This window comes from Trichosurus vulpecula, chromosome 5, assembly GCF_011100635.1.
Source record: "Trichosurus vulpecula isolate mTriVul1 chromosome 5, mTriVul1.pri, whole genome shotgun sequence".
NCBI classification, from domain to species: Eukaryota; Metazoa; Chordata; class Mammalia; order Diprotodontia; family Phalangeridae; genus Trichosurus; species Trichosurus vulpecula.
Window position 1 is genome coordinate 84,992,374 of NC_050577.1, and position 17,416 is coordinate 85,009,789.

The window sequence follows — 17,416 nt, forward strand, 5'->3', positions numbered from 1 at the left end:
TAGTGCTATGCAGAAGAAGAAGAACCTTCCTGTGGAAGTCATCGGGTCATACTCTCTAGAGATCTTAAAGTGGAGGTCATTATGCTGACCACTTGTTCATGATATTTTAGATGGAATTAGTTGGACAAGATGCCTCTGTGATTATTGGATCATAGGCTTAAAAGAGACCTTATATCCCTTCCAGGTCAATTTCCTAATATACAATTGAGAAAACTGAGGTCAGTAGAGATTAACTATAGAAAAACTAAAATCAACCCTAGTGCTCTGAGCCCAACTTATTGTTCATTCTATTATACCATATCTTCTAGTTGTCAAGTTCCATTTGATTATGTTAAGAACTCAGTGGTGAAGAGTAATGATTGACTAGAGCCAGGAGTAGAATCAAAGTCTCTCGACTCCCTTTCTAGCATTTTTTTAATGCTGCGTTTCTTGGGGTTTTTTTTTTGAAACAATGTTTATTGCTTCATGGTAGATATTACACTCCGCATTTACACAAATTACAATGTTCTGCTTCATTCTTAAAAAGAAATTTCTAAAAATCCAGCCCATGTGTGGCACAAGAATATGTAAAACTACTATACATGCTTTGTATCAAAAAGTATAAAATTCTGGTTGTATTATTAGACAAATTATTAGAATCCTCCAACTAGACACAAAGGGTTAACAACAGCTCTTAACTGCAAATCTGGATTTCTTCATTTTGTTTAACTTTGAGATGTGAACAACAGTTTAAGAGGAATTAACTTTTTATTGTTTAAAAAGAAACAAAATTTTTGTTCAAATAGGTATTTTCCCATTCAAAAGAGCTTAATCTTTTTTTCACCCTTTCATTCTCCTATTTCTTGTTTACTTCCCTTCGTGCTAAACATTTAGATGTCATAATTAAATCAGGTGCACAGTTCTGCCAGTTCTTTCTAGTCAATCAGTTGTCTGCTTTCCTTTCCCCCCTGCAAGAATTCAAATTGCTTTAAATCAATGCAGCAATTTTCCCCCTGTATGGTTCCCTCTATCAGTTGCTTTTTGGTTTTCCATTCTAGCATTCTTTCAACCACCCTCTCTGTCTCTCTCTGTCTCTCTCTCCCTCTCTCTTTCCCTCCCTCCTTCCTCCCTCCTCTCCGCCCCTTTCTCTCTTTCTACTCAGCTTGAAAACAACTGAGTTTTTCCGGGAAATGTATCACTCCAAAACTTTCCTTGTGATGGGTGTGTTTGTGTATGTGTGTCTGTGTATTAGAATGCTGTTTTAAACCATATTTCTCCATGTTAGATTAATACCTTTACTAATCACTTGACACTTGGTCTATCTATAACCAAAGTTTTATCTTGCCCCACACCAAATTCACTGTTGGCTCAGCACTCACACTGGCCCTGTGCTACTAAATTGCTGCCAGGCCTGAGATGAATGTAATTCTAGTTTGTATTTTGTTTTCTTCGTCCCAACCCTTCTTGTCATGGGCTAGAGCCAATATGTGGCTGAGAAGTTTATCTACAAGGGAAAATAATAAATTTGTTGAAAAAACCAAAACTGCAGTATACAATAACCAAATTATTTCCAAGTTATATGATCAGTACAAAGTCGACAGACCATAAATTTGCTGACCTATCAGTCTTATCTTCCCTACTTCCATTCAAGGGGATGGCTCTTATGCCATATACCCTATTAAGCCTAGAAGATAACCACTCAATGATAGTTACTCTACCAATCTCTTTTCAGAGTTCTTCTTTTTCCTATGACCATCTATTGGCCATGGCTTCACCCAGCTGGATTTTGCTACATTTAAAAACACATGCCAATCGAAAGTTATTGTAACCTCTTGGTCTTGTACTATGTGTTCTACTTTTGGTATCATCGTTTATCCCTCTCTTACTCAGAAATGGTTTGCCATTTCCTTTTCCAGTGGATTAAGGCAAATAGAGGTTAAATGACTTGTCCAGGGTCACACAATTAGTAAGGTTCTAAGACTCGATTTAAACTTGGGTCTTTTTTACTCCTTTCAGTCCACTGAGCCCATCCAGCTGCCTCCAAAAGTGTTTGTTTTTGTTGCTTAGTTATTTTCAATCATGTCTGACTCTCATGACCCCATCTGAGGTTTTCTTAGCAAAGATATTGGAGTGGTTTGACATTTCCCTTTCTAGTTCATTTTGCCAATGAGGAAAATAAGGCAAACAGGGTTAAGTTACTTGCCCAGGATGACACAGCTAGTGAAGTGTCTAAAGCCAGACTTGAACTCAGGAAGATGAGCCTAGATGTCCTGCCAAACTCCAAATGTGTTTACAGACAATTATTTCAACAACATCCCCAACCCCTCCCCCAAATAATCATAAACAGCTTTTTGTATCCTATTCTTGCTCTCATTTTTCAAAATATGACGTTTGTCATAGTTTCATAACCATCTATCAACAAGAATCTATTAAGCACTTGCTATGTGTGAGGCACTGTGTTAAGTGCTGTGATACTAAGAAAGGAAAAAAAAAACATATCTTACCCTCACAGAGATTACATTCTAATGAGGGAGACAACATGTAAATCACTATGTACATACAATATCTGTAGAATAGATGGGAGATCACCTTATAAAGAAAGGCAACAGCAGGTGGGGATATTGCAGGTGCCCAGCAGAAGGTGTCATCTGAGCTGACTCTTAAAGGAAGTCAGGGAAGTGAAGAGGCAGAGATCAGGAGAGAGAGAGAGAGACTGCTAGGCCTGGGGGACAGGCAGTTCAAAGAGACGGGAAATGGAGCGTCCTGCGTAAGGAAGAGTAAACTCATCATTCTATGTAGCAGACTCATGGAGTGTGTGAGGTTAAAATGAATCTTACCAATCACCTAGTCCAATCCACTTAATTTATAGATAAGGAAATTGAGCCCCTGAGTGGAGATGTGACTTATCCAAAGTCAACAGGGCCCAATACAACACTGCTTTTGGCTTTGTCATTCCCATCCCAACAATGTCTGTTTATCCTCTCTCTCCTGTTTGGTAAGGGATTTTTAATTGAATTTATCGGTAGTATTTTTATTTTGTTACATGTGCCCAGAGGCCTTGGAGAAATGGATATTTTAAATAAGTCTAATAAATAAATAAATTAATCAGTGAATGTAACCCGGCCGAGAACATTAATTTTTAATGAACCTTGATATCCCAAAATCCAGTGTCATTACTGGAGGGTAACATCATGCAGTATTTATTATCACAAGTACAGATGACTTTCCTGCAATCATATTCTGTGAATTGTGCACTGACTTGTAGCTCAACATCAGCTGGATAATCATGGAAATTAGATATGTAAAAGAACTGCTCTGCGGAAAAAAAAATACCTGTCTCCATATGTCAATAATTGAAGATTCCCATAATGCTAAAAATGAGATATTTGGCATTTTGGACATGGGATAATAATATTTTTAAAACAAAATCTTCACAGAATTTGGAGAGAAATTTCACCAAAAAGGACATATAAAGACATTGTCTTGGGAGAAATGTTTCTGGTTGATTGACATTTTTCATTAAACCCTATTCCCATAACTTACTCCATAAAGAGCCCCAGTTTTATTCATTTTAGAGCTTAGTACATATAAGCATCAATGCTTTTTCAATTTTAAATGGTCAAATTATCTTGTATTTTCTTGTATTTGATCATAGTATATCCCATCCCTCAGTAGAATATAAGCTCCCTGGGGGCAAGAAATGCTTTATTTTTGTACTTACATCCTTGGTGTCTAGCACAGCACCTGGTACAAAGTAGGGATGTGATAAATGTTTGCTGAATTAAATTGTTACAATTCAGCTTGTTATCCCAAGAATTAGACTTGCATCCCAAATTTGATCATGTCTCCCCAACACAAAATACATACTTAAAAAATGACTGATACAAGCCAGTCAATTTCTAAAATAGGTATTACTACTACCTCTCAGACCCCAGTGTGATAATAAGGATGTTTCACTGAATTTTAAGAGATAAATTTCAATGAATGGAAGCTAGGCTTTGATTAAAGCTTGGTGTAGTTCTCAGTAGAGAACACTGAAAGAATAATGTGGCTTCACCAGGTACATGTTAAGTAGATGCCTTCTAATTGCCTAATCAATAAAATTCAGTAGACCATGCATTCCTAGTCAAGTATTGTTTATGGGGTGATATGTTTGGAAGAGACCCTCTTCCATTAAATGATCCCTACTCTAAATAGGTGTCCCCTAGGCAGGCTTCCTGAGGTTATGCCTGAGGAAAATTTGCTTCTGCTGAATTTCACCAAGTCTTTATTGGGCCTCTGAAAATCTTCCGGCATCATGATCAGTTATGTCCTTGTGCTAACAGGAAAAAGTCTGTATATTCTATCATAAATTCTGTTCTCTATTTTTTAAAATTAAATTTTGTTTCATTTTTCATTTAACCTCAAAGACATGGAAAAAGAGGAAAAGAACCCTAATGTATAAAAATACTTATAAGAGGTCCAGTTTTATAGTGTCAAAGAACTAGAAACTAAAGGGGTTTGGCAAATGGCTGAATAAATTACGGCCCATGAATATAATGGAATAAGGGGATTTAGAGTAACTGGGTAAGACTTAGACGACCTGAGGCAGATGGAAGTAAACCAAGAGAGAATGATTTATATAGTAATAACAATATAAAGACAAACAGTTTTGAAGACTGAAGATCTCTGTCCTCTGACTTCTGACATTCCTGTTATTATGGATCCTCTTAAAGAAACCACTGTGAAAGTGGAGACTTGACTTAGTTCTGAGAAGAAATTGAGATTCGTTTCTTCTAAGTGCCCCCTACAAAGCTCTTAGTATGATTCAGTATTGAGGTTTCATGAAGAAAACAAAAACAAAAAAGAAAAAAATGAAAGCCCAAAGGGGCCACCTCTTTGACGTTTTGCTCATCCTTTTACATGTCTTGATTCCCACCTTTGAAGTTTATGGTGCTGTTATTTCTAATTTGATGAGATTCTCAAATCTACCACATCTTAAAAATGGTTCTTCTAGAGTTGGGGCTTTTAAAAAATACGTAAAATAAAGAGAATGGAAGAATGGATGTACCTCATTATAGAGGAAAGTATAGGTCAATACCAGGATGTTTGATTTTAATTCCTAAAAGAAGGCTTCACACAGTTTGTGGCTTTTTTAGTTTTACATTTAAGTATACAGGAGCATTATCTGGAAATGAAGACTCAAGCCTCATTTTCATTTTTTAAACCAACATTGTCCTATAGAAGTCCATAAATTTATTAGCTTATGACCCTGGGATATCAAGACAAGCTTTTGGGAAAGACATTCTTTTCCATTAAAATCATGATGTACCATTTATCTAAAAGAATAATGAAATATTATTATTAAATTAAATCATAAGTTTTAAGTAGGTTCTGAACAACCATGGCATGTTACTTTATTTTAATCTTGGAATACCATAAATATCTTAAGTAAAAGACTGTGGGGAGGGGAATACTTGATTATAACTATGGCTGGTGATGGAATTGTTTTGCTCTAAAAATTTCTATCAGATTGGATTGGAAGTTTACTAACTTAAATAAAAATCTCTCACAAACAAATTAAGTAGTTGAACCTCTGCAAAACTGCAGATTGTTGCACTAAGGAATGGACCTGAGAATAAGAAGAATTAATAAAATTTCATAATTAATGAAAACTGCAAATAGAAAGCATGTATATTCATAGAATGTCATATTCATTATAGAACTAGACATGGTGAGTTTAGTTATTGTGGTAGCCCAAGGACCTCATTATAAGGGAATTTCACACTTAAGGCAGCACTATGTCAGAATTAGTGACAATTCAGGGTACCTTCATGTGAAGCAAGGGACAGAAGATAATAAATGGAGAGTGTACCAAAGGACTTCTGCTGGGAAATCCAATTAGAATTTACATTTCCTTTTCGTGTTTACTGAACACTTTGACTGCCTTAAAATGAGAATTTTATTTTATTTGCTTAATATTTTTTCTCTTTTTTTACTATTAGAAAATATCTCTCCCCATTGAATTGATGCACAGTGCCACATCGTAACCTAGCTAAATGCGAAGCTGGGACGAGAAGCAGTCTTTTCTTTAGCTCTCTATCCTGTGGCTAATGTGGCAGCATTTAAACTATGGTTTCAATAAGTATATTTTTCCAAAATCATTTGAAACTTTGCAGAAAAATTAGCTGATTAATACTCCTCAGTCTTTTTCTCCTTCCCTTTACTTTCCCCCTTTCCTTTCCCTTCCTTTTCCCCTTCCCCTTCCTCTTTTCTTTTATCCCTTCTTGCTTTCTCTTTCACACTTTCTCCCTCTATCCCTCTTTTTCTCCCTCCTCCCTCCCCCTTGTCTCTCTCTCCCTCACTCCTTCTTTCCTTTTTTCATCATGTAACACTATTACAGTCTTATTTGTCTGCAAGTATCATGGCTAAGGGATGGAGTTCGGTGATACTTCATTGTAATGAAATTTTCAACCAATTTCTTGCCTGTTAGTCAAGACTCCCCAAAAGACACTAAATTTTGCTAAACAAAATGTTTGTTATTCTTCCCCATTTTAATTTAACATTAGTCACCCCATCACATTTAACTCCCAACTGGAATTTTAAATGTTAATGTTATTCTCTATTTTCTTTTTATTAGGCTTTTGACATAAAGGCCACTTAATATTTCTTTCCTAAATGTTTAAAATATCAAATAGCTTATGCCACAAATTCTACCACTCTCAGTTTAGACATGGGCCTCATAGGACTTAGGATAGAGATATAGATAGATAGAAAGAAATTGATCAATTAATAGATCAATATGTACACACATATATAAACATAATCTTTATACATGTTTATACACATTTATGAATACATATATATTTATATATACATGTATATCTCTCTATCTCTTTATCTATCTACATCTCATAAGTGTACTTAATTTAGTCGGAGATTGTTATTTAAAGAATCCTTTTTGAGTATCTACCACAATCAGCAAGGGACTTATTACAGTATAGCCATGCAAAAACTTGTAGTTTGCTATCCTTGTGCAAAGAGGTGTCTGACAACATTCCCTTTGACCATATTCAGAAGTGGGAAACACACTGAGCATGTGGTAACAGCAATCTTATTTTTGCGTAACTGCTGCGGTCGCAAGGAGAAACACATGAAATGATGCGGACATCATTTGATGTGTCCTTGAGCTCTGAAAATGGAAGTATGAGATGAGACTGAGTGCTGTGACTCTGGGGATTGTGGAACAGCAGCTGGAGAAAGTCACGTCTCTGGCTTGACCTATCTGTTGTGAAAATAGGGAAGAAAGCCAATCACACACAATTCTGGCCACATTCTGACAGCTAAAGGAGGCATTAACAATTTGCAACACATGGTATGGGGGGCCAGGCTCTGCAATGGAGAGAAATTATTTTCTGACTGAAATAACACAAGAAGTAAAGGGAACTCAGGAATTACCCCTCTCCATGTGTTCTCTGGTGCTTCAGAATTTAGGCCTCAGGTAAAAATTATGGGTCAGATTTCATAGAATAAAGCTTTAAGGATGCTTCAAGAAAGCTGAATTGTTTTTGACTTATTTTTTTTTACCTCCTCTAATACATCTTGCTATTTGGTATAGATAGTTATAGGAAAAACTCATTATGACCATTCTTGAAAAAAAAAGTCATTAATCCTGGTGGCACTGAACTGATGCAAAAGCTGACCTAGACTGATATTAAAGTCTGGCTACAAGGTAGCCAGCCCATCAACTGTCGGTTAGATTTGTTTATCTGGTTGCTTTCTCAAAAGGAGCAAAAGCTACAAGAAAAAAAAAGTCTTTACTGTAGAAAAATTAAAAGTATACTTTTATCATATGTGTGGGTGAGTCTCTGCATTCCTATACACAAGTTAATGGATATAAAATATATGAATGCATACGTATATACCCATATAAACATAAATGTTCACATACACAAATGTATGTATATACAAGCATGTATACATATAAACACATTGTATAAATATGTATACATACATGCGTATGCACACATATGTATGCAGTTTGTCCCCAAAGTCTTCTTATACTTTTTAAACTTTAATAACTTTAATAATTCAGAAATATAAATTCTACAAACTTTCAAAAAAAACCTCAACATTTAAAAGTTTAATTATTTAATTTTTAATTTTTTAAATTACCATGTAATTGCACAACAGTAGTTTTTTGAACTTTGTAAAAACTTTCTTTAGTTGCTGCTCAGAGACTGAAAGGATTACATTTTTAATCCTAGCCTTAAACATCATCCAAAGAACAAGGTTTTGGTGTATACCTGACAATTTTGACATTATCTCACAAGAAAAATTCAAATAGATAGTTAAGGTGACCTAGTTGGCTAAGCAAAAGTGTCTCCTCTGTAGATCTACTGGTCTGAGAAAGTGTCATCCAGAAAGTGTCATCCAAACCATGCATAATGACAGAATGCCTAATCTTCTCCAAATTAAAATTAAAAGTGTCTTATTCATAATTTCCAAATTAAAATAAAATAAATTGAAATGAACTTTCTAATTATGTCTTTGTAAGTTAGTAACATATATACATTTGAAATTATTAAAGCTTAAAATTGTACTGTTTTGAAACATCATATGTATCTATCTCTATCTTTATCTTTCTGTCTATATATTTATGCATAGAAATATATCTACTATCTATCTGTCTCTGCATTTAGGTATCTCACTATCTTTGTATCTCTGTGTATCTCTCTTTCAATCTCTATCTCTCTGTCTTTATCTCTCTCTCCCTTCCTCCTTCTCTCCCTCGTATCCATCTTCTGTCTATTTCTATGTATGTATCTATCATCTATCAGTAATAAGTGACTAGACCTATTACTTTACTGGTTTAGAGAGCTACCACTGAGGAACTCCCTTTGCCAGTGTAGGTTATCACCTTCTCTACAACTAATAGTTGTTGAGAATACAGCTATTACAAATAATATCTCTGAGCGACCCATTGCACTCCTGAGTGCAAACCAAACCAGATAAAAATGTAAATCAGAGATACTTAACAAAATAAATAAAGATAAAACAAAACATTCTTAAATTAGTATTTGGTTTTTCAAAGTCAATATGTGGCTGCAGGAATCCTTATGCACAATCTAGTGACCCCATTTCCATTTAAGTTTTTTATGACTGGCCTAGAGTACTGAGAGGTTAAGTGATTTGCCCACAGTTACACAGGCAGGATCAGTCAGAGGTGTGATTTGAACCAAAGTCTTTTTGGATCCAAGGCCAGGTGTCTGTCCACTAGGCTACTCTACCTCTCATTCGCCACTTGAACATTTTTTTAAACATGATATAGACTCATAGTCCCATTATTCAGATGGAGAAGCTATTGACCCAACACAATGAAAAATCTTAATAGTAAAATTGAGAAGGAAATACCAAACCAATAAAGGCTTAGGGCTCCTCAACTCATCAACTCTCTCCAGATAGGTATAAATTGGTAACAATTTTCCTCCATACTAGAAGCAGTTACTATCAGAAGGGAAAATCAGGAAATATGATTTTTTTAAAAATGTGGTAAAAGTGGAAAGAGTCCTTCCTGGCTTTGTAGTCAGAAGACCTGGCTTTAAATCCCACCTTCTTTTACTAACTACCTGAATGACTTTGGGTATTTCATTTAACCTTTAAATTTCCCCATCTATAAAATGATGAGATTTGACTAGATGGCCTGAAAGACCCATTTCAGCTCTCAGTCCATGATCCCATAAACTAAAGGACTCTTTTGATGATACCGATGCTCTGAATTAATTTGAACTTGGGAGGATGTCACTTGCTGAACTGTCACCAAGTGTTATAGGATGGGTCAAAGCTGGGCGGCATAGCCCTAAGACCTTCATGGAGCTTGTGGTCTTACTCTGCTTGGCTCTGGTTCTGTCATTGCCTTCCCTCAGGGCCAGATAACCTATCCACTTTATTTTAAATTAACCGATACAATCTCATGAAGTCTGTTCCCTTTGCTTCCTGCCTGCTTGGCCCAGGAAGAGAAGGAGAGAAATTGTTTTTCTTATTTGTGAAAACAATCTTCATGTTATCTGGAACTACAATTCAATCTCAATATAAGAGAGAGAGACAAAAAAGAGGGGTTGGAAAAACTATTAACTGGGTCCTCTCATCCTGCAACTCTACTTTGACCATTCTTCCTCACCACCTCCCATTTCCCCATTAATCACTGACAAGAATCATTCCTTCCTATCAGATGCTGTGGTTGTAGCTATGTGGGGGTTGGCATTGTCCATCTGTGGGAGGTCATAGCTAAAAAAAAATAGACAACCTAGTCAGAACTCCAGCAGAGCTGGTCAATCGGTAACTCAATGTCCTACAATACAGCCCCTTTGGTGACATGGAAATAATGTGTGTACATTACAGCCCTGCTGTGATCCTGGGCAGTCAGCAGAGCAAAATTGTTATAATTGGGGTGTGAGCCAAGAGCATCCACTAGGTATGGTGACAGAGACAAAGGGGAAACAAGACGTTGCCAACCCTTCATTTTGATCGCAGCTGTCAGCTTGGTATGACGGTTCCTGTGTATGGGCTCTTTGTTGAGCTTTATGTAAGGAGAGAGCCTCTCCTTCCCTCCCTCCTTCCCTTCTTTCTCTTTCATTTTCTTTTTTGTTTTCTTTCTCTTTTCCTCTTTTTTCTTTTCTTATTCCTCTCCTGCCTCTCTTCTTTCTCTCCCTTCTGCCTCTCTCTTCTTTCTCCCCCTTCCTTCCTTCTTTCATTCCTTTGTTCCCTGCTCCCTCCCTGGAAGACTATGCATAAGGTATATGTTAGACATAATTACACTTTCTGGGTAGATGATAGTGTGAAGAATTATGGTCATACTGACTAGAAAGAAGTAGACTGCTTTCAAAGTAAGGAATGGATTTGGTTTTCCTACAAGCTTGTTGACCTGTGTTACCTATTTTGTTGTAAGTCACTTGCCGAAGAAGAATGAAGGTTAGTGTTGTCGCATAAGAAAGAGAATCCCATTGATAGGTAAAGTCTATGGGGAAAGTCTTCTCTTTTCCTCTTCTTTTTGTTCTTTCCTGTCTTTTATACCTGGCATTTATTTTAAAACTTAGATGACACTACTAATAGATTCCAAGAAAGCTTAAGTGACATAGAAACTATCATTATCCTCCACTTTGCAGTGCCTATGTTGTAGTAGAGAGAACAATGAGGAAAGACACAGGTCAGATTGTATCTTCTCCAGTTTCAGGATGGTGGCACCTTCCTGGAACCAAATGAGAGAGTAGAGATGAATATATAGTAATAAGAATACAACTAGCTTACCGACTGAGGCAGGGAGAAAGGGAGGGAGGAAAAGAGAGAGATAGAGAGGGAGAGGGGGGAGAGGGAGAGCATTGATCAGTGAAATCCATGCATCATTCAGCAACCTCATTTTAACTAACAATCTTCTCTGCACTTACCTCATGAAGTTTTATTTGGAAAGAAGAAAATTGACTAATATGCACTCTATCTTTTCCATTTTTTTCTTAATTCTCTTTTGACAGAATTCTAATGAGCAGCAAGATAACCACATAGCTCAAATATGGGAAGGAAAAATAAGAGGTGTGGAACAAATCCTCTCAACCAGGACTTGGATAATTTAAAAGTATAATTTAATAACAATAGAACCAATCTTCTGGCATGGCAATGTTGGTTGGGGAAGATGGGCTGCCCTATAGGGAAGAGAAAAATACCCTATATGAGCTGAGTTCTCATAGAATATGGAGGCAGGATGGCAACGAGATTCAAGGAACCTCATCAGCTGGACCAAATGTGATTTCTATTTGAATGCTGCCATTCAACATCTTACATGTCTCTGTTCTATAAAAATATCTGGGGTTTTTGAGTTTGATAAGCTTTGGAATAGTCCTACAGGATTCCATGATGTACTTAAATTTTTGTTTATATTTGACAACTTAAGAATATAGCTAATGAATTTCTATACTGGAATTTATGATTTTTAATGGTTTTCAATTATACTTGAGGTATGCATCATAGAACATAGAGGTAGATATGATGCTAGGGATCATCTAGTATAGGGGTTTTCAATATTGGGTCCACAGACCCCTTAGGAAATCTCTAATCAGGTTCTTAACTTCTCTCTGTGCTTCTGTGTCTGTATCTGTGTCCATCTATCTCTGTCTCTGCCTCTCTCTCTCTCTCTCTTGTCTGTCTCTCTCTCTCTCTCTCTCTCTCTCTCTCTCTCTCTCTCTCTCTCTTCTCTGTGTATGATGGCCCCTTGGAGAGTTTGGTAAAGCCAATAGATCCCATCTCAGAAAAACATTTTTAAATGAATAAAATAAAATACATAGGAGTACTAAGGAAATTCATTATATTGAAATCTTTGTTGAACTACTTAAAAAAATTCACCAATCCCAGGTTAAGAACCCCTCCTATAACTGAAATGTAGGATTTTCCTCAATTATTTAGAAATACTGTTCTGAGAAGGGGTCTGTATGCTTCCCCAGACTGCCCGAAGGGGACCATTTATGTTCTATAAAAGGGTAAAAATGTTGTTCTTTTCCATTTCCTTCCATTCACAAGTAAGGAAACTGATATCCAGAAGAGTTAAGTGACAGTTCTACGTAGGTAGACATAGCAGAAATGGGATTTGAACCCAGATTTTCATCTCTTGAGCCAGTGCTTTTCTACTACAGCATACAAAGTTTATACAGAGGTATATGGGGTTAGCAAAGCTATGCTCTTTCCATGTGATAACCAGGGAATGTCAATGACTTGTTCATACTCACAGTAGATTCATGATAGTCAATATACCTATACCTAGCAAATCAGTCAATTGATAAGTTGTTATTAAGCACCTACTATTTGCAAGGAACTGTGTTGGCGACTAGGGATACAAATGCAAAAGAGGAAACAGTCATACTCTTGAGGAGCTTATATTCCAACAGTAGCTAACATTTCAGGTTATTTGTTCACCATAAAAATACAAGTGGTTTTAAAACAAAATTGGCTTGTTCATGGTTACTTAAAAGCAAACAAAGAAATAGAACTGACAAATTCTCAGTACATTTTCCTTTTTTTTGCATCACTTTAAGACAAACATATCTGATTCCCTCTTGCAGGAGCCATAGGATCTCTTAACCCTTGCCATTCTCCTATTTAGCCCTATTCTGGAGATTTTATAGAGCTGGAAGGGCCCTTGAGTGACTTCTGGCTCTCTCTTTACACATGAGGAAACTGAGGCACAGAGGGGTTGACTGGCTTACCCAAAGTTGCCCAGATAATAGGAGAGCCAGGATTTGAACCTAAATCCTTTGATTCTAAACCTAGTACTCTTTCCACTTATCACACTGCCTCAGAACTCTGCCTCATGAACTCTGCCCTGGGAAAGCATTTGTGTGGTTGGATATATTTTGCCATGGCCTTTCCCCATCTCTCCCTTTCAAGCTAGTGTGAAATTTAATGGTCTATCCCAGGAACAACCAATTGCCTAGCTAAGGGTGCCTGCTACCAATGATTAACCAATAATTGGGTGGTAAACTATTACCTTTTCCCGAGGCAAGCCCTGACATCCCATCCATAGGCTACTGGTCTAATTGTTTCTCCTTTTTTTAGAATTGAAATTTCGCATATCGAGGAGAAATCAATTTCCTTTTTGTGTTCTCTCTCTGTCTTAATACCATTAATTTCAACTAAAGAAGAATAAATCTACTTCATTCTCTGGATGAATTGTTGCTTTTGAATAAGCATTAATATAAACCGACATGAGACAGTAGAAAGTTCTGGATCCCAGCTTTGGAAGCATTCCCAACCCATGCATGCTACATGTATCTCTCCTTAGAGTCAGAAGGCCTGATTTTGAATGCCCTCTCTGTTCCATAATACCTGTGTTACCTTGGATAGGTCGATAATCTTGACTGACCTCAGTTTTTTTCATCAGTAAAATAAAGGAGTTGGACAAGGTGACCTTCAAAGTTCCTTCCATATTTAAATTTGTGATCCAAAGATCTTAAATTATTTCGTGGAGTATGATGCCGATGCTAACATGCACAATGTGTTTGTCTTTCTGAGTGAACCAGAAGTATTAATAGAGGCATGGGTTTCTTTGGGATCTATTTTGTTCTAGTCTTTTTTTTAAAGAAGTCCAGGGCAAGTGAAACAGACTTGTCTCACTTAGTAGCATCTTTCTCCAAGTCATTTATAACACTTAGGTTGTGCTTTGACTGCCTATCTACAGTGACTGCTTTTCAAGGAGTTGTGTTGTACCAGACAAAGCTTCTTAGAGCAACTTTTTGTAGGAGCTTGTTCTGTTTGGTGACATTTTCCTCCAACTCCCATCCTGGATAATTCCTGGGAGCATTCTAAGATTTAGAAAGGTACAAACAGTTTGAATCCTGCCACCTGTATGTTTAGAAAGGTGAGATTTGCATTTGAAAACGACTTTAAGTGGGGTCCTGCAGGCAGCTTATATCTCCCAGTCTCTTTTCTGAGACCTTGCAGAGAGCTTGTTTCTCAGCAAAATTGCTGCCATATCTGAACACAGCCAGCACATACACTTGTGCGTGTGCTCACACCCACATCCATGCACACACACACACATACATTTGTACTTGTGCATTCATGGACTCAGGCTATACACACACACACACACACGCACACACACAATCAGTGATCTTGATTTGAAGATTTTGGTAATGTGTTTTCGTACAGGGCATAAAAATATATCTCTGTAATTACATGATATTTAGTGATTAGATAATTATGGATAATTGCATGGGGGTAGTTCTAAGAGCTAAAGTGTTACCATAAGATCTAAAATGTACAAATTGCATAATAATTATTCTTGGGAGTTATTTGGTAATTCTGAACATAATTATCATGTGATCTGCAGTGCATGTAATTAATGTATAATCGCATGGATTTTGCCTTCATAACTACACTTCACCCTTGTTATAAACCTCTTTGTCATAACATTTGAGTATAAATATAATGTAAATTGGCTCCCAGATACAGTACATTAAGCCCCGTGATAATTACTTTCACAGTAACAATACCCCTTATTCCATTCCAAATGCTTGACTCTTAAGCAAGATTGAGTTGATGAAGAGGGATGGCCTGGAGATTGAAAGATTGGGCAGTGTATCTGATGAGTGGGGTGTAGGATTGTACAAACTGCTCATGAGATGTAACTTTTTCCTATGATTGTCATCCTCCAGTTTGGAAGCTCCTTCATTATCTTTCATAATGGCTAGAAATAGCTCTTCTGTTTAAAAACAACATCTGTCCAGCTTAGGGCACTTGGGTGTCTAGTGGTGGTAGAATTTCATTAAGTCTAGTCCCTTTTTAAACCCAGCACAATACCCACTGTCTTATTTGAGAGGAATACTTTTGTAGTATTGGGATTTGAGTGTTAGAAAGTCTGATTAATAAAAAATGCTTATAGTAGAGGATAGTCTTCACTTGGGATTACTAGGGTAATCCTATATGGTTAAAAAAAAAGTTTTCCCCATCTACATCTCCCGTATCCAGGTACCCAGCAGCTTTACTATAATTTTTACAGTGGCTGAAAATTTTCTGTGTTTTTATTTCACAGGTTTCACTTGGCAAGATGATTATACTCAGGGCACTGTTGCCCAGGAACTTGAAAATATCCCAAAAATCCACCAGTGGCACCCAGAATCTTTAGCAAGTGATGGAGTCAACTCAATCAGGTGAATTCTTCATGATGTTATTTCCCCAGTTCCTCTATTGCCTAATCAGAAGAAATATTGCCATTCCCCATTTGTATAATAAGTCATTTTGAGTTTGATTCTCCTCAAGTCCCAGGTTTGAACTAATCCTGTATTTTGGCATTGACTCTGGACAAATTCTGCAATTCTCCATGCCTCCTCTATGGAATAGAAAGGGAGGTGCTTACAGTAAAGGAAAATAGTTACAGTAAGTGATTTGGTTTATATTAGTAAGTAGGACAAGAAAAAATGTCAAGGTTAAAAAAATCACCTCTTATTATTTGTGACTATATCAAAAATAGAGCAGGGCTTTGTGATATGTTAAAAACAGGATTACTCAACAATTAAATGGATTAGTGATCTCATCTGTAGGGGTACTCCTTCCAGTAATGCAGATCACAAGTCACCTACATCTTTTTATTCTGTAGAATATGTAAGGCATGGCCTGTCTCTCTAAGCTAAAGGCTTATACAGACCAAATATTGGTCATTTTGATTAGCTGCAGGAATACAGGACAAAGACTGTCAGTTCTACCCTGGCTCTCCAGAGTAACTAAGCGAAACTCTAAAGTAGTCTTCATAGCATTGGTGTTAACGATCAGGAGCATTATGGGATTTTCAAAACTATGTTCCTCTCAACCCAAATATTGAATATGCCTGGAGGATTTGCCCCTAAGAATGAAGCCACATAGTCAGAAAGACAGATTGGACCTGAGAAACTCTTTGCTGTGCTGGCTGGATATGACTATGGCTCCGACTCACAAAAGAGCAAAAATATCCCTAAAGCTTTGAACTGGTTCATAAAATGACTATAAAACACTTTACTATTTAGAAGCAGCCTACCATAGCAATTCATCAGTTGTCAGTAGAAGCTCATTAGTGAAGTAGGCTGGTAACAGTTCACTGGGGAGCCCACAGATGGCGTAGCTCAATAGAGAAAGCAGCACAAGAGTTGATATTAATAGCCTGTAACCTTACAGAAAGCATCATTTGCTCTTCAGAGAAGTGGGGAGTGGGTACTTTTGAAGCAAAGAAGTATTATAGCTGGCTTACAACCAAAGGAAAATGAATTGTTCCACCAACAGATATCTCCTCTCTCACTGGTACGAGTATATGAGATAGTATGCCCTTTGTTTATGGGGTGGTAGTAATGTTTCCTTATTAATTATTTTTTGACTATGTCTAATTACATATATTTACTTTGAATTAATGTGTCCTCTACACTTATCTGTCTAAATAAAGGTATTATATAGGCACTTCTAAGGCCTTCTGAATAGATGCTGACTTAAGTAGAGCCTTGAGTCTGGGTGTAATGTTCAGGGAGAAATGTTGAGGGATAAACAGGGTTACTTAAGGATAGCATGTAAGCAAACAGAAATAAGAATTAAAGTTGGAGAAGGAGGCTAGCAAGAATCGATTCTCAGACCCCTTAGGGTATTTGAACGTCTTGGGGTTGAGAAACAGAAAAAAAATGCCATAAATTCTTGAAAAGAGATTTTAGTCAATGCACGTGTTATGACGTATGACAAAACATGACTTTCTTTTAGATTTCATTTAATATTTGAAGCTATTGACCTCCACTTAGAAATGTTCAAATCTTTTAAGGAGATGACATAGTTGTTTTTTTCTTTTTTGGTTTGCCATACAATTGTTTATTTACTATTAGGAATTTCTTTATATCTGATGCCTTTCTGTATTGGTTTATGCTTGATCTCTGCCTCCCCCTACCCTCCCTAGTACTGAGTA

The 17,416-nt window shown here is 36.8% G+C and overlaps 1 protein-coding gene across 1 annotated transcript in view; it reads left to right on the forward strand.

The window, feature by feature from the left end:
- Positions 1-7,119: 7,119 nt before the first annotated feature.
- Positions 7,120-17,416, forward strand: part of LOC118850912 (receptor-type tyrosine-protein phosphatase N2-like) — a 212,030-nt gene continuing 201,733 nt past the window's right edge. The window contains exons 1-2 of the mRNA XM_036760536.1: positions 7,120-7,162; positions 15,536-15,653. Coding sequence (XP_036616431.1) covers positions 7,120-7,162; positions 15,536-15,653 — 161 coding nt within the window. The remainder of the gene's footprint in view (positions 7,163-15,535; positions 15,654-17,416) is intronic.